The sequence below is a fragment of the Centroberyx gerrardi genome, chromosome 2 (genome assembly GCF_048128805.1).
Source record: "Centroberyx gerrardi isolate f3 chromosome 2, fCenGer3.hap1.cur.20231027, whole genome shotgun sequence".
Taxonomy (NCBI): Eukaryota; Metazoa; Chordata; class Actinopteri; order Beryciformes; family Berycidae; genus Centroberyx; species Centroberyx gerrardi.
Genome location: NC_135998.1, coordinates 9,100,267 through 9,125,828, shown reverse-complemented (window position 1 = coordinate 9,125,828; position 25,562 = coordinate 9,100,267). Strand labels below are relative to the sequence as shown.

The 25,562-nt window shown below is 42.9% G+C and overlaps 1 protein-coding gene across 1 annotated transcript; it reads left to right on the top strand.

Moving 5' to 3' along the window:
* The first annotated feature begins 129 nt into the window (after window positions 1-129).
* dpysl2b (dihydropyrimidinase like 2b) lies at window positions 130-25,319 on the top strand. The gene is made up of 14 exons (XM_071909663.2): window positions 130-222; window positions 8,966-9,054; window positions 9,937-10,121; window positions 11,143-11,307; window positions 12,588-12,649; window positions 16,844-16,924; window positions 17,399-17,467; window positions 19,221-19,341; window positions 19,974-20,130; window positions 20,395-20,536; window positions 20,991-21,161; window positions 23,194-23,373; window positions 24,201-24,366; window positions 25,228-25,319. Exons 1-14 carry the CDS (start codon window positions 181-183, stop codon window positions 25,317-25,319), a joined length of 1,722 nt encoding a protein of 573 aa, XP_071765764.2. The 5' UTR covers window positions 130-180.
* The last annotated feature ends 243 nt before the right edge of the window (window positions 25,320-25,562 follow it).

Sequence of the window (25,562 nt, the reverse complement as noted above, 5' to 3'; positions counted from 1 at the left end):
TCGTGGCCTCCCCTCGACCCTAAGGGATCAACATCGGGACCAGTTGCGACCCATTCCGGCTGCTAATTTCCTTTTATCACCATCCTCAACCTCAAGCGTTTCGACCCGGCGAGCAGCAGTAATCCGCACATCCCGTTGCATTGATAGCGGTCCACGGCGCAGCAAGATAAACCGGTGAAGATGTCTGGCTATCAGGGCAAGAAGAACATTCCTCGCATTACAGTGAGTCGGGATGTTATTATGCTGTAGTAGGAGATACGATATCTAGCGAGAAACCCCCTCATGTTTGCCGTGTAGGCTGCGGGTGTGGGGAAAGGATGTCAGTGGGACGGCATGGTCCATTTACCGCTGCGCTCTTGGGCGAATCCAAGCTCAGAGGTGAAGGACCTGTTTGCACGAGTTGCTCTTAAATGCATTTTGCAGGAGCACCGAAATATATTCCATCCGAAACCATGCATTCATTATTCCTATATGAAAATTAAAAATAGATGCATTCGGCTTGTTAGGCGGCGTGCTTTGCAGGTTGCGGGCGGTGGGGAGGCTCTAGCTCCATACGCGTGATTTTTTAGAGCATCTTTTGCGACAAGTGCTCCTCTCGCGTTAGAATATTTACGTCTATTGCAGGTATATGTTGAAACCAGCGTTGCCCGTGATGTCTTTGTATGCGTGAAAGTCAAAAGGCAGCTGAGGTTTCGGTTGCAACATTATTTCACGCCGATGGTCTTTGTTAGACGGCGGGTCTGGCCGGGTATCACTGCACACCAACTGGTGGGGCAAATGCTTCCCCGCATCCGCCCATCCGCCACAAAGCTCAGCGCCTGGTTGGATTTTTTTTTTCAAATGTATGCCCTCTCTTCACTTCGGAAAATGTGGTTCGATTTTTTTATTTATAGAGGTGCAGAGGCGAGCATTTAAGGGCACGTTAAATGTGTCACTATGGGTAAGAGGCAAACCCTCCCTGGATTATTTCCCGGAGCCGGCTGAAATCATGGCGAGTAGCTACGGATAGCGGTTCAATGGAAAGTGGAGAATGGGGAGGGGAAGGGAGGGGAGCGAAGGGGAAGGGAGGGGAACAGCGGCTCCTATTTCCTTCCATGTTTCTCTCTCAACTACATAAAGAAGGGGAGATGCATATAGGCGGACTGGACAGTAACAAGGTCACTGTCTTTCTGTATTGTTGTCAGTGAATTGAGACGTTTGTGCTGAAATATCTGCTGAGCATCATGGCTCCTCCCAAGATGCCTGAAACGTTATGAACATGCATGGATCAGAAGCCATACTGATAGATATGTTGGTATTCCTTTAAGTAGAGCTGCCCACCTCCATTGTGTGTGCGTGTGTGCTTTGTGTGGGTAAAAAGAAGAGGCATTAGTAAATCCTTTGGCTTGCATCATTGTATATCTTACTCCAGCTGACATAAGCAGAGCAGCGCTGGCCTAAACTTCAGCCAATCCCGCGCCTGATAGAAGTCATGTATCCAAAGCAAACCCTTACTGAAGGGGCTGAGGTCGATCTACAGCTGATCTCAGTTCACACACTGGCACAAATCTATGCACGTTCCTGACCTGCACGTCCATGCTCAGACACACACTCACACATAGACATACATTCATGTAGGCCTCATTCTGAGCATGCTCACTGCATTTAGCCTACATATACCTCTCTGCTGCTGCTGCTGTTCACAGTTAGCATAAGATAGTGGTGGGAGAGGGAGAAAGGATGTTGAAATAGAGAGTGAGATCTAAATGAATACTGTGCTATTAGGAAAATAGCAAAAAGTGCCTTTGCAGATACTGAAAAACGAATGTAGCCTATTATAGCTTGTATTTTTATTTCTTTGCTGTTTTAATATACTATATGTAGCCTATGTAAATTGGTGTATTATTGCAGTATGTGACTGCAAAGCACTAATAAAAGCTGCTACTTCTACATTATAGCTCTGCAGGAGTGTCAGGATCAGTGCGGCCACACCCCTGTAGCAATGATTACCACCTGTCTGTCTGCCTGCCTGTCTCACCAGCTAGTTCAGTTGAACTCAAATCAAATCAAAACCACCCTCACATTACTGCATAATTCCTTATTGTTTTGTAAAGACACAGGGCGTTATCACAAATCACACACTGCGTTTCAAACAATAATTCAAAACATATTTTGCACTTGGGTGCTGATGTCATGCGTACACATGGTGTCCCTGGTGCAAACGGGCAACCTGTCAGCTGATTCATTTTCATCTTAAGACTCTAGAGAGGGCTGTTGAGACAGAACTAGCAGTTGGTGGAGAGATCAGAGGATTAGTAGGTGTAGCAGTCCAAACGGCGATTAAGCCAAACCTAAATGGATAGACTGTGCCTATTCTTGAACAGTGCAGGAGAGAAAAAGGGGGTCAAAGACAGAAACGGCTTTCCTCAACCTTTTTTTTTTTTTTTAAATCCAGGATCTACACATGCTCTTTTTCAGCCTTGTATCTCATTTGTGCAGTTACACACATTTAGCCTACGTCTGGAGTCGGGTAGTTGTTGAGACCGTAGTTGTTGAAGGAAGAGTGTTACTTATTCACTTTCATTGGCCCGATTTTTCCAGCCGGTCCAGGGATTCAAACCAGTGACTTTCAGGTAACAAACCTACTTCTGTAACCTCTAGGCTTCTCCTTCAGTGAATAGGCTTCAGTGTATGTATGGACCGGATAAGCTTATTAAACCAAAACACAGGCTGGAGTAGAAATGAATGAGGTTCAATATATTGAACGGAAACTAAACACAGGCTGCAGCAGAGACAAAAGAGCGTCTATCTGTGTTTGTCTTGTTGCATAAGCCAAACCAATGCATTTGATTGGCTTATTACATATTTAGAATGTAATTTTGAATGTTTGAATGTTCAACTCATGCTACCCCTTCCCCTTCATACTCTCCCCTTCTCTCTAACACACATACACACATACACACACACCAGTACCCACACACAGTTGTCAGCAGTAGAGTGCTGATGCGTAATGTCCGTACAGACGGGCCGACTGCAGCAGTGTGTCTTGGCCAGATGGAGCGGGGTCAGCTGCTCAGGCAGGGAGCGAAGCAGCAGGCTACGTTAGGGAGCGCTCATCAAATATGAATGTCCTCCCCAAATTCACCACCTGGGATCGGAGTCACTCTCTGACTCACGGCCGATTCTCAAAATCTCAGATTCACAGCTAAATCAGAAGTTCAAAGGTATGCAGCAGAAATGAAAGTCCAGTCAATATCAAAGTTATTTATAAAGCGCTCTTAACAAAAACAGATTGTCACAAAGTGCTTTGGAGAGCAGCGAAGGATATAAATACAGATGAAAACTAAAATTTACAAAAAGTACAAAAATAGATTGCTAGTAAAGGGAAGGATGTGATTTGTGTGGAGTGGACTGAAACCACTAATGCCCACCTTAAGGAAAGGTAAAAATAGACCCCGGCTATAATAAGACTGCGCTGGATTAATGTGTGTACACAGTCTTTTCACAGGCTCTGCAGCTACAATCCTCAGGGGGATGAGAGGTCATTAGGCAGGCGGCGGCTTCACCTGCAAGCCGTAGCGTAGTAGTCGGCCCCGGTGGCGTCTGTTCCCTCCACAGGGCCGTGTCAGCGTGTGTTAGATCAGTCACCGTTAAGGTCGCTCCAGCCTGGGAAACGCTCGTCTTCATTGCTCCACGCTGTTATCTCAGTGCGCAGGGCAGCCTGGGGCGCTGTCTGTTCACACATCACACAAAGCATGCTCACTGTTCGTACAATCACCCACCCACTGACCGAGTGTTTTGGGTTTTTCTCTTTCACGCTCAATATAATCCCGGATTTTCCCATTCATAAAGCCAGCAGTGTGAGAAAATAGGCAGTCTGTGTGTGTGTGTGTGTGTGTGGTGTGTGTGTGTGTGTGTGTTTGTTCTTGAGCCCAAATCAGCACCGGAACAAAGGAGAATACTGTGGAGTAAGTTCTGTAACAAGATCGCTGTGCCCGACTCAGCTGCACTGTGTCCGTCGACAGCCTGGAGAAAGAGGCCGACAAGTGAATTTTTCATAGTCAATGGGAGAATTCAGCGACGGCTGCGATGAATCGATGTGTCTTGCTGGTGTAAAGAGTGTTTGCATAAGTGAATTTGGATGACGTGGTTCAAGGAGGATGAGTGTCATCTTCATCCCCCTAAGCCTCTAATTACAGATTTGTCTGGTGATGTCAGCCGATATGAAAAGGTTGCATCCAAAACTACAAAAACAACATTCCTCGAACTTCATTGTTTGGTATCTGTAAGATACATGTAGGATCCAATTTGTGCTATAATTTTGCCAAACAAGGTTTTAAGTTACCCATCGGGTAAGTTACCCGTTACTGAGTCAGTCTTTCTTTTTTAAAAATAGTGAATATCTCTTTTTATAACGCATGTCTGCATATGGATATATGGATATATATACATAGAGGATATTGGTAGCAGGCTGGGTTTTGACTAATACTGTATGATCCAGGACACACTTGAATCATATTAGTGAAAGGCCTGACCTGGCAGGATTCTCCACCTGACTTCACAATGTTCCCAGTTTATTTTCCATTTGGACGACAACACATGGCGTTGCCGGGTTACGTCTTAACGTTGGCAGACGTTTTCACAGCACCCAGGCTGATTTTGTCCCGATTTCATCAACCTCTGTCTTCATGGTGCAATGTGCTGTGTCATCAGGCTTCTCTTTTCTTTTGCAGAGGGTTTTGGTTTTCACCTGTGGTGCCACGGCTGTGTTTACATATAAGTTGTGTTTAATAATTACAGCCTGCAGGTGTCACACGATACAACAGATTGATCTGGCTGGCTGTTTGAATAGAGGAATGATCAATGACAGACTCCATCATCAGTCTATCACTTTCTCATATTCAGCAGACAGTCTGTCTTTGCAGCGAATGTTTGTTCAAGGTTTACAGAATGTTTTCTTCAAGGGAACGGAGGGGAAAGAGGTGAGGAGACGGGGGCAAGGGAAAATTAGTTTCACCAACATAATCCATGATGGATTCCACATTATGCAAATAGTCTCAAAAAGGCAGTCTATTAAGGTCAGTGCTTTTTGCGAGTCAAAATGCATTTAGCTGGATCCTCACAAGGCAGAACATATATCAGGGAGGTTATGTATTGTAGCCTGGAATGAAAACACAGCAGTTTAGCCACAGTGGACCCATGAAGCCGTATCTACATCCTGTTTGTGGGGCTGCAAACGGTTCCCATGAAGGAAAGGTCACTGTCATGTTTGGCACAGGTCCAGTACAATCAAAGAGGCTTGACACACTCTCCCACCCCATTAGCTCTAAAAGCACTCCATGATTACACAGATTGGGGCTCATGACATGCAGTTGTTCCCTTAATCCAGTGGGTAACTTTTCTGCAGCTGAAGCTGAAGCTACAAAAAAGCCAAAAAATAAACAGCTTTCTAGGCTGGAGCACACATGCTATATTTGAAGCCTTGGCTGTAATGTGACTTTTCAGAATCATCTCCCTCTACCTCAGTGAGTCTTGTCTTTACTTATCTTTCAAACATGAATAATTGCTTCCGAAAAGATAATTAGCCGGTTCTGTCTTGGCTTGCGCGGCTTTGGGTTTTGTGTGAAAATATGAGCATGAACTTGAGAACCATAGTCTACTGGCAAACTGAGTAATGTGATAATGACAGTCATGATGAGCCACATGATGTAACGGCATATTTCAAAGCAGTTGTTGGACGAATACATGCCAGTAGTGGGATGGAGCGGGGCCAGTCCCTCCACCAAGGCAGTCTGTTCCGCATAGATCGGAGATTACCACATGCTCTATTTGTACGAGCTCCATCACCGCTGTCAGTGCATTGCCACACCTTTCAGAGGACAACTGCTGAGCGTATACCAGACCTGCTGCAGTCGTCTGTAGCCTTCTAGTGTGTGTGTATGTGTGTGTATGCGCGTGGTAGGACACTAGAAATTTTTGAAAGAAGAATCTTTAAAAGTGAAAAAATGTAAAAGCGTCAACACTTGCTCTTTGGAAGGATGCAGCCTGGAGGATCTCTGACCTCATGAAATCATTTTTTGCAGTTTTAATGCAGCTTACCTGCTTTTTTTACCTTGATTTTTTCTGATTTTTGAACTCTTGAACTGTGTAAAGTGTCCTTGAGTCTGAGAAAGGTGCTCTTAAATTATGAAATCTCATCCACAGAACCCGGATTTCCCTCACTAAAATTGTTATGAGCCTGACTTTCATTCCAGCGCCTCTGATCTTGTGTTTTTTTTTACCCATTATAACCCTGTACTGATCAACATTATGGTACAAGGTGTGATATTTCTATTGCTGCTCACCGCCATTTTGTATCTTTGTATCTTTGTATCTTTGAATCTACAGATCAAAAATTTATCACAAAAAAAGTGAAAAACGTAAAGCAAAATATAGATTTCAAATAGGTGAACCCTTGCAGAGATGAGTTTTGTATTTGTCAGCTCCAGTGTGTGCGGGGCGGGGCGGCGAGAGCCTTTGGAAAGCAGCAGTTGTGCCGAGGGCCAAGGGCTGCTGGCTGGGAAGCACGCTAGAGGCAGAAGCTCAAACAGAGCGGCCTTTGTTAGTGGAGGATGCTTAAATCCTCGTGACCAGAATTGTGCCACTCCCTTTTTGGACAGGAGGCCAGAGCCACTGGGGTGACTCAAGGGAGGGTGGGGGGTGGGGGGGGGCTGGGGAGGGTGCCAGGGGGTCTGGTAGTGGGGGTTGAGGGGGCGGTTGGGTGGGAGGTTGGGGGTGGCAGACTCTCTCTCTCACTCTCTCCCCCACACAGAGACAAGTGGCACAGCAGGCATGGATGATTGATTACATGGTCTGCACTCTGATTGCTCCTTTCTCATGTCCGTTTACTGTGTCGGGCCGACCATGTGAACATGTGACAGAGGGGTGTGTCTGGAGGCGGTTCATGCTGTCATTGTTTCACCAGAGTGCTTTTATGCCCCTAATTTGGTTCACGCGGAGCTGGAATTAGCCCTATCTTCCTTTACTACAGGGCTAATTCCAGCTAGTGCAGTGGTGGAAAGACTAATATTATTGCTTTGCTGATATTTTGCTGAAGTAGAAGTAAAAGCGCTGGTGTAAAAATCTACTTGAGTAAAAGTGAAAAGTAGCTCATGTATGTACTTTAAGTTACTTTTTAGAAAAGAGAACATTGTCAGATGTGATCTTTGCCATGCAATTTTAAAAGCATGAGAGGACAGAGTTCAAACTAGATTCTTGAAATTGGAATATTTGGAAATTACGGCAGATTACTCTTCTTTGCTAACGTTCACTGTGAATCCACAATTTAGGATAGTCCAGTTTGTGTTGCTTATGGAGAGCCACAAAATCTCTAGCCTACTCTGTAATGGATGTGATTAAAAATGTAGTGAAGTACAATACTACTACTACTACAGTACGTAAAAACGTACTTAAGTAAAAGTAAAATTACTGACTTTAAAAGGTACAAGTACACAAAAAAGCTACTCATTTGCAGCGGGACTAAATGTGATTAGTTACTTCCACCCTTGTAGTAATAATTCGATTTTTCTGTAGCTCTCTCCCTTGACATTATGCTGAGCCTGCCCACTTCTCTGAAATGAGGCAGAACATCAAATGCTTGGCATTCTTTTTGTTTTAGAGCTATGAATGCCAAGTTAAATTATCTGTCAAATTCATGTATGTGCTTGTAACAAAACAGGTATGTCACAGAGGCTTTCACAGGGCAACAGACGGCATAAATACAGCTAGAAACGAGTGGAACGAGTGAGAAATAACACCATTTTTTAAGATGTGAGGCCTGGAGCTTGAATTGAGTCACTCAGACATTGTGTTTGTGTTTGTGTGTGTGTGTGTGTGTGTGTGTGTGTGTGTGTGTTCAAGAAGCAGTGACCATCCACTTCCATCCAGCTCTCTCTAAAAGCAGTCACTCTGTTTTCATTCCAGACTCAAATCCACCCCCGCTGTTTTCATCTCCTTTCTTTGTCCCTATTTAGCTCCCTTCCTCCCTTTCCCTCTTCTCCTCCCTCCTATCTCCCTGCCTCTCTGCATCTTTTCTTTATTCATCCCCCCCCCTCCCTCTCTCTCTCTCCCTCCCTCTCTCTCTCTCCCAAATTCTCTCTCAACACTATACACACTGTCATTGTTAAAACATCCACACAGAAACCTGGTGCTGATCCAAACAACACTGCTCTCTGTTTTCTGTGTCATTGCCCGGGCCTCCCTCCTCCCTCCTCCTTCCCTCCCTCCCCCCTTCACCCTTGTATTACAGTGTGTGTGTGTCCCTGTTCATATGTTTATGGCTGCCTGTTTATGTGTGTGTGTGTGTGTTTGGAGAGAGAGAGAGAGTGAGAGAGAGAGAGAGAGAAGGGCAGCATCAGAAGACAGCCATGCAGGAGGCTCAAAATGCAGCAGCCATAAACCACAGGCGCAGGACACACTGTTCCTGCACCAGACTGCAACCTACTGCAGAAATTCAGCATGACACAACCGGGCGCAACACACAGCACAATGTCAGACATCGACGTGACATCGTCGCAACATCGTCCAATCATCTGTGCCATCCCTCGACTCCCGTGTTTTTTTTTTTAAGGGGATTGGAATCACGTCTGGAAGTGGGGGATGGGTTGGGGTTGGGATCCGGAGTCTAGGGTTGTGTGTGTGTATGTGTGTTTTCGTTGTATTCCTTGTATTCTTTGTGTTTGTTGTATGCCGCGTTTTCCGAAGTGCCGCTCATCGAAAAATGCCCTTAATCCCACATCCAATTGCGCCAAATAGGATACTCACCCTCATAAGCTTATTTTTATAGGGTTCCATAAAAATCCCAGACCCTGTTCTTCGTGTGTTGAGTTGTGTGGCGTCCGGTTCCCACAGTGTTACTTTAGCTTTATTTCCTGATGGAAATAGTCAATGTGTTCAAATGCAGTGAAACTTTTGTGTGCAGCCACTCATCATCTTTATTGTCTTGCAGAGTGACCGTCTCCTGATCAAAGGAGCAAAGATTGTGAATGATGACCAGTCCTTCTGTGCCGACATCTATATGGAGGATGGAGTCATCAAGTGAGTTTATTGGTTCGTCTTTAAGGAGCTGAGCTGTCGCTGCTGCCATTTGAATATAAACACTCTTTGTTTTTATTATGTGTATGTTATGCTTTTTATTATGTTTACAAAGTTATAATATGACCTGTGTCTGTGTTTTCCCAACTCTCCCTCTCTCTCTCTGTCTCTCTCTCTGTCTGGCTGTCTATCTCTCTCTGTCTCTCTCTTTCTCTCTCTGTCTGTCTGTCTGTCTTTCTCTGTCTGTCTCTCCCCATCTGTCTCTCTCTCTCTGTCTCCCTCTCTGTCTGTCTCTGTCTGTCTGTCTGTCTGTCTATCTCTCTCTTTCTCTCTTTCTCTCTCTGTCTCTCTTTCTCTCTGTATCTCTCTGTCTGTCTGTCTCTCCCTATCTGTCTCTCTCTCTCTGTCTCTCCCTCTTATCTCTCTCTCTCTCTCTGTGTCTTTCTCTGTCTGTCTGTCTTTCTCTCTTTCTGTCTCTCCCTCTTATCTCTTTCTCTCTCTGTCTCTCTCTGTCTGTCTGGCTGTCTATCTCTCTCTGTCTCTCTCTCTGTCTCTCTCTTTCTCTCTGTCTCTCTGTCTGTCTGTCTGTCTGTGTCTGTCTGTATCTCTATCTCTCTCTGTCTGTCTGTCTGTCTCTCCCTATCTGTCTCTCTCTCTCTGTCTCTCCCTCTTATCTCTCTCGCTGTCTGTCTGTCTGTCTTTCTCTCTCTCTGTCTCTCCCTCTTATCTCTCTCTCTCTCTCTCTCTGTCTGTCTGCCTCACTCTCTGTCTGTCTCTCTCTCTCTCTCTCTCTCTCTCTCTCTCTCTCTCTCTCTCTCTCTCTCTCTCTCTCTCTAAATATCTCTCCCTCCCTGTCTGTCACTTTCTTTCTCTCCTCTCTGTCAGACAAATTGGGGAAAACCTCATTGTGCCTGGTGGGGTAAAAACCATCGATGCCCACGGCCGCATGCTGATGCCGGGGGGCATCGACGTGCACACACGTTTCCAGATGCCCGATCGGGGCATGACAGCAGCCGACGACTTCTACCAAGGCACCCGCGCTGCGTTAGCAGGAGGCACCACCATGATCAGTGAGTCATCTGAAGATGGAAAAATGCTACTGCTAGTGATCTATGAACAAATTATTTAAAAAGGTTGCTATCATTAGTGAATTACGGTTTCAGTTTACATTCTGAATATTGATTGTGAGTGAATCAAACCTGACCCTGGTATATGTGCAGTGTGTTTTTCCCTACTGTGATTATTCATTCACCGTATGGGTTTAATAGAAAATATCTTAATGAGTAGGGGAAGGGTGCCAGGTCTGTCTGTGACAGTGCCAAGGTTTAAAACCATCCATCTGCTCTCTCTGAACAGTAAAACTTCAGTGCCACAAGGTGCTGACTCTTGTACAGCAGGGGCCAGGAAGGTCCTGAGGAGTTAATTCACTTTCCCTTCAGATAGAAACATACTGCAGATAGGACAATATTATTTTGCACAGCCTGCATCCATGCTGTTATTCATATATTTAGTTCTACATAATATGCTCTGGTGATGTAAACATCGGTTGCATTATGTTCAGTACCACTCATTTGCTCCACTCTTATTTATATTCTGTTTTTCTGCTGCTGCTAGATAGATAGATAGATAGATAGATAGATAGATAGATAGATAGATAGATAGATGTTATTGCAGGTGTTGTCAGCAGCATATTGTTGTCAGCAGCAAGATACCGGGCAGTAAAAATAAAAAAAGTCATACAAAAAGATAAAGAAGGTATCTAAAAACTCCACCCAAAACAATGCACTGGACACTGGCCTTCCTTCTACTGACTCAGCCACACCCCCCTCCACTCCCTCCACTCCCACCCCCACCCTCCACCCCCACCCCCATCCTCCACCCCCCTCCTTCACAGCAAACCGAACACTCCCAGCCGGCCGGGTGGCGTTGTCATCTCAGGCAAAATGCTGACTGCTGCAGAGTCCGCAGAACCCAAACTGGGTCAAGTGGGCCTGGAGTTGGGTGACATCCTGCTGACTGAAATGTCAGTGGAATGCAGAGTGAATAAGTCTCTGTGTTTTTGTTTGTTTGTGTGTGTGTGTGTGTGTCCAGTTGACCATGTGGTACCTGAGCCGGGCGTCAGTCTGATGTCTGCCTTTGACCAGTGGCGTGAATGGGCCGACAGCAAGTCCTGCTGCGACTACTCGCTGCATGTGGACATCACTGAGTGGCACAAGGGCATCCAGGAGGAGATGGAGGCGCTTGTGAAGGATCATGGTACAGTGACACCTAACTCAGCCTCTCAAAGTGAAATTTGATTTCCTCAGCTTATTTTCCCTACTAACACAGACTCATAGACTGATGCTGAGTTTGTAAAAAAAATATTTAAAGCTGCACTAGGCAACTTTTCACGTTAGTGACTTCAAATGGCAGCGAGGGGTAACTGTTTGAAATTTGAACTTCAATAGCCAGAAATCATGTAACATGTCGTCAGTAAACTGCACACAACACACTCATGTTTAATAACCCGACCACTTTATGCTCAAAGGGATGAGAGAGGCAAAAGCTCTAACATTGGTGAGTCCAGCTTTCTCTGGACGGAGTGCTGCTCACTGATGTTTAGGAGACAGGAGAGTTTGTATTTCACTCTAAAGTTTTGATTTGTCTCCCCCATGGGTGGAGAACTGTCTATACCCAACACCAGAATTTCCTTTGGGCAAACAGGACAAACCTACTAGGTCTCAATTGGTGGTGATGGGACACTGTTCTCTGTTGTCCCACTTTGTGATTTAGGCTGATAACATGAGTGTATTTTTGCCTAAAAATGTTGCCAAGTGCAGCTTTAACACAGTATTTATAGCATATATTATTTTTTTAGATCATGGTATGGCCACACCTTAGCCAACCTTTCATAAAGACCTAGATATATACCACAGTCAGTTTGGTTTCTCTAGGCTAATCATATTTCCCACTATTACATGTTTTCTCATATTAAGTTAAAGTCACTCTATTACTAGGCCTTAAAGCAATATTCCACTTAGTTTTAACATGGGGGTAATTCAGCACTTGACCGCCATGAAAACCAGAATATAAACTAATCACCAAGATCGGATGTAGCTGGGACGAGTTTATAATTTCGCCAAATAGCATTTTTATTGATAGAAGAGAACATAACGGAGGAATACCATTTAGGAGAGATAGTTCCTGTTTGGGAGACTGGATCTACTTTTATTTTTAAATACTAATTTTAGTGTAAACCAAGGACCAATTACTGCTTTATTGTCTTAAAAGCAGGATATGTTGTTGAATCTGTTCACAAACAGATTTTTTAGGCTATTTTCGTGGCCTCATTCAAATACTACAAAAACTACAAACTCTTCTTGGTGAGTAGTTTATATTCTGGTTTTCATGGTGGTCAAGTGCCAAATAGCCCCCATGTTAAAACAAAGAGGAATATTGCTTTAACAATCGGTCTGATCTATTCAATCTCTGTTTATTTTTCTGACTCAAACTTCCCTTTCCCTCATGGTTTGACAGTGGCGTCTTGTGTTCCTCAGGTGTCAACTCTTTCCTTGTCTATCTGGCTTATAAGGATGTTTTCCAGCTTACTGACTCTCAGGTAGGGCTTCTCCTCTGCTGTGTCCGTCCTTCTGTCCGTCAAACGTGATACCTCAGGTGATACCTCAGGTGATATCTCAGGTGATGTCTCAGGGGTATCCCAGTTGATGTCTCAGGTGATACCTCAGGTGATACCTCAGGTGATATATCAGGTGATATCTCAGGTGGTATCTCAGGTGATACCTCAGGAGATATCTCAGGTGGTATCTCAGGTGGTATCTCAGGTGGTATCTCAGGTGATATCTCAGGTGGTATCCCAGGTGATATATCAGGAGATATCTCAGGTGGTATCTCAGGTGATACCTCAGGAGATATCTCAGGTGATATCTCAGGTGGTATCTCAGGTGATACCTCAGGAGATATCTCAGGTGATATCTCAGGTGGTATCTCAGGTGATACCTCAGGAGATATCTCAGGTGGTATCTCAGGTGATACCTCAGGAGATATCTCAGGTGGTATCTCGGGTGATATCTCAGACACACCTGGTCTGATTTTGATGAAACTTGGAGGGATGATGCATCTGCTCATTGTGTTGCAGCGTTTAATTAAAAAAATACACTGATTGGCCTGATGGGGATGCTATAATTACAGGTCAAAATTATAAACTCAAACGTGACATCTCAGACACTACTGGTCCGATTTAGACGAAATTTGGAGGAATGATGGATTTTGATTTTCTGGTGTTTAAAAATTGCACTGATTGGTTTAATGGAGGTGCTATAATGAAATGTCGAAATGTCAAACTCTAGAGCCTGCACACTAAAGTACTCAACACATTGTTTATTGACAACGTTTCAAGCCCTCAGACTCAGAATTTGACCTGCTCACAGTAAACGGTTTGTTGGAGCATTTTAGTGCGTGGGCTCTATTTTGACTCTGTCTGACTCTGCCTACTCTGAAAAATGTGAGTTCTTAAATTATTAAACCCAAAAAGTAGAGGATATCAGGCTCCAGATTTCCCTTGCTGCTCGTATCCTCTCGGTCTTCCCTGAACACTCTGCTGTACTGCGCTGTTTTCAACCTACTGCACTGTCAGCTTTAGAGGAAACTATTTCCCTTATGAAATCCTCCTCCTGCCCTCTTGATATTGTTTCTAAAGTTTCTAAAAGAGGACTTTGGTTCAGTTGGCCCAGATATTTTATAAATTGTTAATAGTTTCCTAGTCTACTGGCTCTTTCCTTAGTTGTTTTAAACATGCTGTGGTCCAGCCTCTTTTAAAGAAACCCACTTTAGGTTCTCTTGTTCTTAACAATTTTAGACCTTTTTCTAAACTGTCATTTGTATCCAAGGTTTTAGAGAAAGTAGTTTCCTCTCAGTTGATTGCTTTTATGAATAATGATCTTTGAGAAATCTCAGTCTGGATTTAGAGCCCTCCACAGCACAGATACTGCCCTTCTTAAAGACACTAATGATCTACCAGCTACTGCCGATGCTGGTGATTGCTCTATTTTAATCCTTCTTGATCTAGTGCTGCTTTTGATACAGTCGACCAGTCTATTTTACTTGACTGCCTCGAAAAATAGCTTGGCGCCACAGGCACTGCTCTCAAGTGGTTACAGGCAGGTCTTTTTCAGTGGTTATGGGGAATGCATCTTTATCCTCTGATAATCTTGCGTCTGGTGTTCCCCAAGGTTCAATTCTAGGTCCCTTACTATTCTCTACTTATATGCTTCCTTTACGTCACATCAACCGCAAACACAAAATATCCCTCCATAGCTATGCAGATGACACACAGCTATATGTTCCCATAAAAGCCAGCAATCCCACCAGCTTAGCTCTAGTCAAACACTCCCTAACAGACAAGTGTTTGATGTCGCAAAATTTCCTCCAGCTTAATGATAATAAATGTGTGATTATTTTATTTGCCCCCCCACCCCAATTACATTCATCAGCTGCAGTCTCACCTTGGTAGTCTCTCACCTTAGGTTAAGCCTGCTGCTAGAAACCTGGGAGTGATATTTGATCCAGACCTCTGTTTTGATGATCAAATAAAGAAAGTTGTTTCCTCCAGTTGAAATCCATCTCCAAAATTAGGTATTTCTTATACTTTTCTGATCTCGAAAAGTGATCCACGCTTCTATATCATCTTGTCTGGACTACTGCAATCATCTTTACTCCTGTCTCAGTCTGGATTCTGGGTTGTCTAAACATAGGACAGAATGAAGCAGCAAGGCTTCTAGCTAAATGTAAGAGATGTGACTATATTAGACCTATTTAGCCTCTCTACACTGGTTTCCAGTAAATTTTAGAATTACTTTTAAGATTTTACTGATCACCTACAAGGCTCATGCTGAACTAGGTACATCTCTGACTTTTTAGTCCTCTCCAAGCCAAATCTCACCCTGAGATCCTTGAGCAGGGTGTTGTTAGTCGTTCCTCTTCAGTTTTCTTTTAAATCACTTCTAAAAACATATTTTTATAGACTTAAGCTTTTGGGTTTAGATTGATTGCCATTGTCTTCCCTTTTTTGTTATTTTATTACCTGTTCGATTTATCACCGCTGTTAGGTTTTTATTGTTCCCCTTGTCTGGTTTTTCTGTGAAGCACTTTGTAACTTTGTTTCGAAAAGTGCTCAATAAAGTTCATTATAATTTTTCATGCCGTTTTCAAGCCAACCACCTGGTATCAAGTGATGTGCGTATTCTTTGACACTGTTGAATAAAATGTAAAACTTTTAAAGGCCCTATCTCTTACACTAAGTCTGACTGACACGAAACTTGCTACCCAAATCCAATTATCCATACAAATTACATTGGCCTAATGAGGGCGAACGCAGCAGCAAGATGCATCATTCCCACGAGTTTAGTCAATTTTGATCAGTGGTGTTTAGATATGACACATGACAGCACACAAATGAATCCCCAGACAAAGACCATGCTCTATACTGTAGAAGCACTGGGCAACATAAATTTAAATGATAAGCCAAAATAATGACTGCATGCATGGTTTACTGTTGCTTTGTTTCATATTGAATATTGAATTAAACTGAGAGGTCAGGCAGAATGGTTTAAACACATTACTCATTCTCAGATTCCCATCCAAACTAACCTGGTAAACAAAATCTATTTTGTATTTTTGTTAGCTTGTCATGGTGTTAGCCACATTATATATTGCTGCTGTTACTGCTGCTAACAGACTGTAAAATGGTAAGAAGTGATAACTCCAAGAGAGAGAGACTGGTAGCACACCATACAATGTATATCTATTACTTTGACTTTGAAGCGCATAGTGCCAGATGTATATAGTATGACATTGTAGACTTAATATCATAGCCTTGATTTGGGCACTAACAGTCTGTTTCTCTTGGTCAGCTCTGGGCTAAAAGGGAGGTTTAGAGAAGCCTGTAGTACTGATTGTCTGTGTGTTTCTCTTGGGAGTGAGTGAAAAGATCATGAAAGCCACGTCTCTGTCCAAGTCTTTTTCTGACTCATGGTAAAAATACATAATCCCATTTGAAAGCTCTTTTGAAACAGATCTGTATTGGTCTTTGCACCTGTGTCAGGAATGAGGATAGTGCAGCCAAAGTTTATCATTTGCTCTCTCATGTCAAACTTTGATGGCTCTTTATTATTGCGTATTTGGCAGTTGGGAAATGATGACTCATTCAAGACGTCAGTTTCACTCAGTCCGTGAAATCACTGGTGTTACTTAAACAATCAGAGTGTGGGAGATTTACATATTGTGTGAAATTGAGGGTGCATAATTAATCTCACCACAAAAGTATGCCCAGTCATAACAATTAGGAGTGCCTCTGGCAATGAAAAGTTATGATGATTGTCTGGTGAATTCCACATTTTTTCTTTTGGTCTATAACAGGGCTTAATGTCTCATCTGCTACAAAGACAATTAAATAAGTGCATTGTCTGATTGTAATCGCAGTATCTATTATCCAATACTGATACTGGTATTAGATATACAACTGATAAAAGGATACAATTGGGTATTGTACTGTATCTGAGAAATTCCTGAATAAAAAAATAATTTGAAAATCAGATACAAAGACCTGTGTATAACATGTCAGAAGAACAAACAACTTTATTTCCTGGCCCTTTTTCATATCGAAGGATGTTGGAAAAGAAATGAGGCCTATTAGTATTGAGTATACATGAGTTTTGCAATCATAATCCGTTTTGGCAGTGAAAAAGTGGTGTTGGTGCATGCCTTGATGGTAACTGTGTCTTTCTCTTTGCTGCAGGTGTATGAGGTGTTCAGTGTGATCCGTGATCTAGGAGCCATCGCCCAGGTTCATGCTGAGAACGGAGACATTGTAGCTGAGGTACGACACTTCACCCCATAACGAGCCAGACTGGGAGGGATCATACTGAAGCATCTGGAGACGAATACACAAATGACTTTGTACTGGATGCTGGTCTGAAAAAGGCTTCAAATGGAAAATAGAACCCTTCAACACACTGTTCATTGACAACATGTCAAGCACAAACACTGTGTGACAGGCAGTCTGTATTTTATCAAGCATCGTAAAAGCTATGACACATCACTTTCTCCACAGTCATTATGAGATGTTCAATACTGGGCTCTTAATAGCCAACAGATGCAAATCAGTATTCATCGAGGTCATGGCCATGGTTAGTTTTTCGCTGCCAAGACTGGCCATGTGGGACATTAGCTGCACCTGCACATGACTCAACATCTTGCATTTCCATGGTGGTGTGTTTGTGTGTGTGTGTGTGTGTGTGTGTGTGTGTGTGTGTGTGTGTCCGTCTGTGTGTGGATGCATGTGTGTATTTAGGAGCAGCGTCGGATGCTGGAGCAGGGTATCACTGGGCCTGAGGGACATGTGTTGAGCCGTCCTGAAGAGGTAGGACAACGTTTCAGTATTACCAAATTTCCCGCCATTAATCACACTCAACCTCTTCTGTGTGATTTTCAATTACCCTGTCAGCATCCTCAGCAGTTTGAATGAAGAATGGAGAAAAGTTGGATTTGGATTTATGCTCCCATTAAATGAATTATTCTGATTCTAATTATTGCTATTAGTAGTAGTAATAGTTTTGGTATTAGTATTATTAGGTGCTCAGGAGCACCTCTATACGAGCTGGACACACTGTGTGGTTTGTTGGTTCGTTCCTTCATACGTAACACCTTTTGCAATGTGCAGTGCTTAGTTACAGTATGTGCTCTTTAGGCCACACAGAGCACAAGGAAACCATCATATTGATGCCAAAATGCCAATACTGCCGGTTTATCAACAACCACTCAACAAAGTCCAGAAACCATATTTTGTGGGCAAAATATAACCTCAGATTTATCATCATTAAGTTGAGGAAAGGTGATGTAAGAGCATTAAAGCAACTTGTATTGCTGGATTTTCAGGTAAATACAGTCACCTAATACCATCAAAGCAATGGATATACTTATTACTGTATGTCTACAAATGATGACCAAATGAGAGCACGTAGATAGAGAAAAAAATAGGATCTAATATAGTGATGAGAATGTAGAAATCCACAGAGGCAACAGAGAACTGCCTATCTGAGAGATCTGATATAAACCAATTAAGGGCGTTGTCTGAAAACTCCACAAAACATCTCAGATGATCAATTAAGTTGGGTGGAGGGACCTTACACCTCTGGATCAGGGGTGGAGGGACTTGGAAGCTCTGGATCTGATGTGAGGGAGGGACTTGGAATTTCTGGAAATTTTGTGGATAAAGTTTGGGGGACAAACCGAACTGACCTGTCTGGAAATTGGGTTTAGCAGAGTGGAGAACTCTGAATGAGGGGGAAGGCTGACTTCTCTGAAGAAATGGAGGAGGGGAGCTGTGACATCTCTGGGACAAGGGTTCAGGGAAATTGAAGCATTTCTTAGTGAGGGATGTCAGGGATTTAAAAAAAAAAAAAATGCTGGTGACATCTCTTGGAAAGATGGCGCCTCGGGAAGAGGAGGATCAGTTCTTTTCCGAGTTGGAAATGGAGAAGTCTTCTGCCTTTTATTATAAGAGGATGGTGATCTTCTTGACTTTCACAACTTCTGATGTTATGCTGTTTGACATCTTTAAGTTTAAGCCCTGCATCTCTCACTGCCTTGGCAAAGAGTTTAACATCCTCTTCATTCAGATTCACATCATCCTTCGAATGTGAATATTCCTGTGGGGAGCCACAGACACATTAGAGATTTATCTTCAGAGATAATTTTCAAGACATTATGAGTTGTTGGACACCATATTTATTCTATTTGCACACCGGATAAGAGATCCTTAGCTTTTATATATTTGCCATTGGAATCATGCAAAAAAACAAACAAAAAAAACAAACGATTTAATCTCAGCAAAGTCCTCATCCCCACTGATGACATGAGAATCGGAAAAGCTGCTGTTTGAAATAGGACTGAGAGAAGTGGGTTCCTCAAAGATGAGAAGAGGAGTGGAGGGGCAGGGCTTATCAGTGGTAGGAAGAGGAGTGGAAGCATGGACATCGTCAGTGGTGGGAAGAGGAATGGAGAAGTAGGGTTCCTCAGTGAGTGTGGAAGGAGTGAGAAGCTCAAACTGCTGGTGTTCTCCCCTTTTCAAATGTCCCATCACAGTCGCCTAATGAAACTTCTCCCTTGTCCAGGTGGAAGCGGAGGCTGTCAACCGCTCTGTGACTGTGGCCAATCAGACCAATTGCCCTCTCTACGTCACCAAGGTGATGAGCAAGAGTGCTGCCGATGTCATCGCTCAGGCCAGGAAGAAGGGTGAGAGGCTGCTTAAAGCAAAAAAAATCCACCCTGAAACAGAATATTCCTTTGATCTTGCAAAAATTAAGTCAACATTTCTTACACAATTTGTCACCATTTAAACAACTCTCTTCCAAAACTAGAAACCAGAGAAACAAGACTTTAAAATGTGATTTTATCAAGACACAAAACCTGAATCTACTCCACTGACAATGATGTAGAGACTACATTTGTGGACTTCCAGAATTATGCTTGAGGTTTTGGACCTAAATGAGTGTTCTTTTATTCTAGTGTCAACATTTTTGAACCACAAAATGTTCCCTTAGTTTCCTTAAATGCTCAAGTCAAATCAAGTTTATTTAATACAACGCTATTAACAAATGGGATTGTCACAGAGTGATTTACAGAAACCAAAAACAAAACAGATAAAATCAAGGGTAATAAAAACAAGTCATAGTACATGTACACCACAAACTCTTGGAAACTTTGCAATGTACTTTTTAAGCACTAACTCTAACCGAGTCCACAAAATGATTCTCCAATTCATTGTCAGTTGAGAGGCTCCAGGCCTTGTTTTTGGATGGGATGCAAGCAAAAAAAAAAACTCAAAGAGCATACTGTCTTTTATTATAATGGAAATTGACTTTCAGGCACTGTGGTCTATGGGGAGCCAATCACTGCAAGCTTAGGAACAGACGGCTCACACTACTGGAGCAAGAACTGGGCCAAGGCTGCTGCCTATGTCACCTCCCCTCCGCTGAGCCCCGACCCGACCACACCTGACTATCTCAACTCCCTACTCTCCTGGTAAGAGAGGACACTCTACACATTCAAACTGGAGATATAGTGACAGACACTTATCCTGACGATAATAGATGAATGTGTTAGTATTTGTTTTTCTGTAAACCTGTCAGAGGTTTTCAAACTGTGAGGTGCAGCAACTCTCTTGTCAAGACAGTTTAAAGGGAGACCGTTGTGCCAAGTGTTTTGATGTAATGTGATACAGATGTGTATGTGGTATTAACCATCAAAGAACTAACGCAATGCCCTTTTTACCCATGCACTCTGTAGTGGTGACCTGCAGGTGACGGGCAGCGCACACTGTCCCTTCAACACCGCCCAGCGCGCTGTGGGCAAGGATGACTTCAGCCTGATCCCTGAGGGCGTCAATGGTGCTGAGGAGAGGATGCCCCTCATCTGGGACAAGTGTGTGGTACGCACATTTATAGGTTTTTTCAAAATATATGGCATAAAGCATGTAAATTGAGGGGAAAGACTCATGATGGAAGGTTCTACAACTGCACCAGTCATTCAGTGTGAGTTGCTCTGCATAAGAGCGCCAGCTAAATGGCTAAATGTGAATGTAAATGTCATGCACAGCAGTAATCTATAGTGCTTCACACAGTGTTTGAAGAGTTCTGTTCCAAAATGTGAACTCCCCCTTTGAAAGAAGTGACACTTTCTCTTATAAACATAACTCACAGCAAAAAAAATAAATAAAGCAAGTCCTAACTTAAGTCATTGGCTGACAAAACAATAACACTTCAAGATGAACCTGAGGCAACAATTTCTTTTGGTGATTAACTTATTTTCTTTGGAAATGAGCTCTCCATGTCCATGTGCCCATTTTCTGTTCTCTTCTCTTTCTCACCTCCGGCCCGTTTCAGGTGACGGGTAAGATGGATGAGAACCAGTTTGTGGCGGTGACCAGCACCAACGCCGCCAAGATCTTCAACCTGTACCCCCGCAAGGGTCGCATCGCTGTGGGCTCAGATGCCGACCTGGTGCTGTGGGACCCGGACGTCACCAAGATTATCTCCGCCAAGAGCCACAACTCGGTATGACATCACTCATAACTTCATTACCCATAATATTTATATCTTGAGAACACTGAGGTCTCTTATCTTCAAAGGCAAAGATTTGATTAAGAAGCAACACAGGCAGCGACGGGCCTTGAAAATCCTTGAAAGTTTGTGGATTTAAGAAAAATAAAATAAGGCCTTAAAAGTGTTTGAAAATGAGTGGAAGGCCTTGGAAGTTGGTTATCATTGATAATCATTCAGTTGATAATCATTATAAAAATGATTATTTTTTATTATTAAATTATAGTTCATCAACACTTCCCATTCTGCGATATCTAATTTTGACCAATGTCATGTTTTAGCCCAAAACAAAACATGCCAATTTTGAGTCCTTGAATTTCACAAAACAAGACCTTGAAAGTAATTGAAAAGTCCTTGGATTTGATGTCCAAGATTCACAGAAAACCCAAAATATCCTGTCGTGTGATATATGTTATTACGAATAGTTCAATTCAGGCTAAATGACAGCAGACAGAGCAATTGGTTTACAGATCAACCTTTTGTTCTATCAGACGACTCTATCTCTCTAAGGCCATTTGACTGCTGAACATGCCTGATTGGTTTAAATCTACAGCAACAGGGTGTGGGCCTCACACTGACTCAAGGGAATGATGTCATCCTTAAAATCTGCCAGAGAACTGGAACACATCGTTTCTGATTGTTAGCAGGCAAATCACTGCTGTGTTAGAGTGTGTGTGTGTGTGTGTGTGTGAGAGAGAGAGAGAGAGAGAGAGACTCTTACTCTGTATGTTATTGGAATCTAATTGCTTAAACCTGCCATGTTCTTTGGTTTCTTTCATTCCGCTTGGTCAGGAAATGATGGACTAATGTTCATGGGAGAAACTGCTCATTTGGAGTGTGTGTGTGTGTCTTAGGATGGCCCAGCCTACTGGTGACCTCATTTAAGGCTTGCGGAGCCCAGCAGCTTGCCATGACCTCAGCCTTAGCTCCAGTAGCTTTTAGGAGCGAGTGGTCATACAGCTTCCACATTTGTCATACAGCAACCCCCCCTCCCATCTCCTCCCCTCTCACCCCATCATCCCCCGCCCATTTCCTCACACACACACCCAAACACACAAACCGCACTAACGACCCCGCTCCATCCTGTGGCCTGGGGACCGAAAACCTCTTGCGCCACATCAGTCGTCCTCTCCCAGTGACGAGACTCAGCTTTGCTTTCTTTATTGGCGTTAAAAACCGTAGGGAACACTTTTGACGCACAGTGAGTAAAATCAATTAGTCAGTCCAGTGACTCTGCAGAGTGCAGCCAGTCACAAGTCCCACATAGTGTACTGAACACCAATGAGATCACATTATTGGAGGCAGAAAACTGAGCATTGAGGTCTTATTTAAGATGCGACTCATACAGCATGTGGCCTGCTCATATACTTCCTTAATATAGTGGAGAGTAGGTAAAATATATTGCAGTAAAAAACAGTAATGGTTATGACACCGGCCCTAACTTTTATTACCGTGACCACCGCAATAACCGCCGACTTGTTGGGAGGCTGAATAACAAATGTATTAAAACGTGTTTAAAAAAGAGAAATGTCTTGTGATTGATATGATAAATTAGTTTTTAAGTAATCAAAGTATATTACAGTAGTGTTTTTAAGGTTTCCATCTTATTAATAATTATCGGGATAATATTGTATATTGAGATAATTTTGGCCAAGATAATGGTACTATGAAATTTTCATATTGGCACAGACCTAGTGGAGAGTAAACCCAACTAAACTCAATTTGCTCACCTTTTCATTGTAAAATGAGTTCACCCACCTTGATATAAACTTATAAAAATCATTCCTACATGACACATTATTGAATAGTATAGGTCTGATTTACATGAAACAAAAGAAAATCAAAGATTCTCTTCTGAAAAATATGTTTTGTGTTGTTTTGTATTGATAGATGTTGGGCTTGATGATCACTGATGATGATCACTGGCAGGTGTTCATAGTTCACCTTCTTGCTTCATTTTCTCTTACATCACTGATCTTTCCCCCAGACTGTGGAGTACAACATCTTCGAGGGCACAGAGGTGCGCGGCGGGCCGCTGGTGGTGATCAGCCAGGGAAAGATCGTCCTGGAGGAGGGGAACCTCCACACCATGGAGGGTTCGGGACGCTATGTGGCCCGCAAACCTTTCCCAGACTACGTCTACAAGAGGATAAAAGCCCGCAGCAGGGTAAATCTCTGCTTTTTCACACAGAGCCAATGTGTCATCTTTAACTACTACAACTACTTTGAAAATATTATTAACTATTCTTCAATGTATTGATAACTGAAGGACTTCTGGCCAAGAAATGCATTGCTTTAGCTCCAAGTAATCAACTAAATATATTTCAACTTTTTCTAATGAAAAACTTTTTATATTTTCTAATGAATTCTTTCTAAATTTTCAAACTGAAGCAAGCACACAAATTTTCTTCAGAAAATGTAACCTTTTCTAGTTATTATTATTGGTCTAATGGGGGCACTATAATTTTTTTTTAACTCAAATGTGATATCTCAGACACCACTGGTCTGATTTTGATGAAACTTTGATGCATTTTGCCACTGTGTTCTGGTGTTTAAAAATACACTGACTGGCCTGATGGGCCACTATCATTAAAGGTCAAAATTTCAAACTTAGAAAGTCTGCAAGTCTGCAAGTCTAACCCTATTGAGGGCGAAATAATTAAAGGTCAAAATTTTCAACTCAAATGTAATACCTTAAATACCACTGGTTTGATTTTGACAAACATGGAGGGATGATGCATGTTGGCACTGTTCTGGTGTTTAAAAAAATACACTGATTCGCCTGATAGGGACGTTATAATTAAAGGTCAAAATTTCAGACTTTGAAAGACCAAACTGCTGCACCACTGGTCCAATTTTGATTAAACTTGGGAGGGATGATGCATCTTGTCACTGATTGGCCCAAGGGGTGCCTGCATCATTCGTGGGGGACGACATGTTTGCTTGTTAGTCTTCTTTGCCCTGACTGTCTCTTTCCTCTGTCCTGTCTCACAGCTGGCTGAGCTGAGGGGCGTACCCAGGGGGCTCTACGACGGGCCGGTGTGTGAGGTGTCGGTCACCCCTAAAACCATGACCCCCGCCTCCTCCGCCAAGACCTCACCTGCCAAGCAGCCCGCCCAGCCGGTCCGTAACCTGCACCAGTCCGGCTTCAGCCTATCCGGTCAGTGGAGACATGAGTCTGTTACTATTACTCTGTTTTGATGACAGATTCATTAAAGATCCAGTGCAATGATTTCAGCTCAGTCAGGAAAAGTTTGATGTTGATTTCTAACACAGTGAGCATCATTTTTTTCAGTTTTTGATGGTTAGATGGTTGAAAACTTGTAGGACAGAGTGACAGCTGAACCTGCAGACAATATTTATATTTTTGGGGAACAAATATTCAGAGTTGGAACTTCAGCACCCAGAAACAATGGGGGCACAATGGAGATTTTGGCTAGTTTGGAAAGTAGCTGGCTATCTATTGTGTGACAGACTATGGGACACCTGATTAACTATGCATGCTATCAACGAATCAGAGCATTCATTAAAACCTGGGTGTAGGTGACATCATTTACACCAGGAACTAGACAGGAATTCTAAATCGGTTTGTTTTTCAAAGGATGTTAGTCAAATTTCTGCAATGCTAACAGTTATAATAATTAATGTAACTTTACATGTATAATGTATAATGTAGGCTATTTGTTTTTTAAATTTCTGTTCTTTTTATTAGGTTATACAAGACATTTTAGATAGTTGTAGTCTATTTAAAGCCCAACTAGGGAGTAGGGTTGGAAATATGCATACATCTTTTATATTTCAATTATGAAGTGTAATTATGTTAACTGCACTATCCCTATCAAATAAACTACTAAATAAAAAATAAATAAACATTAACAGGTCCTTTGTTAAATTATGAAATTGAGAGAAATATCCTATGAGAAATTGAGAAATGCAGCTCTCATTGCACTGGACCTTTAATGTTTCACCATAAGAGAAAGATCACAATTGTGAAATACTGACTTTCCACTTGAACTCCCAGGTGCTCAGATTGACGACAACGTTCCTCGTCGGAACACCCAGCGCATCGTGGCGCCGCCGGGCGGTCGGGCCAACATCACCAGCCTGGGTTAGAGCTCTGCCGCTGGCCGATGAGGGGGAACCGAGGGTTTGAGGAAGGAGGGCCATCAGGACCTGAGGGGCAAAGAAACCACGTTGACACCAGGAGCCGAAACCCTCCGCAGTGCCTGACCGGGCCGTCTGCCAGCCTCAACCTCTCACCTCCTCCTTCGCTCCGTCACGTTCCCACGCTCCCCGTCACCCAACACCCTAGAGGAGACACCTAGAAGAAAAAAAAAAAAGATCTGCCTCGTATGA

What these genes read in the sequence shown, in the direction of transcription:
- dpysl2b (XM_071909663.2), top strand. Translation starts at nt 181, where the DNA reads ATGTCTGGCTATCAGGGCAAGAAGAACATTCCTCGCATTACA. An exon ending in TGTTGAGCCGTCCTGAAGAG is followed by an intron (nt 17,468 to 19,220) that starts GTAGGACAACGT and finishes TCCCTTGTCCAG; the next exon opens with GTGGAAGCGGAGGCTGTCAA. An exon ending in CCGCCAAGAGCCACAACTCG is followed by an intron (nt 21,162 to 23,193) that starts GTATGACATCAC and finishes TCTTTCCCCCAG; the next exon opens with ACTGTGGAGTACAACATCTT.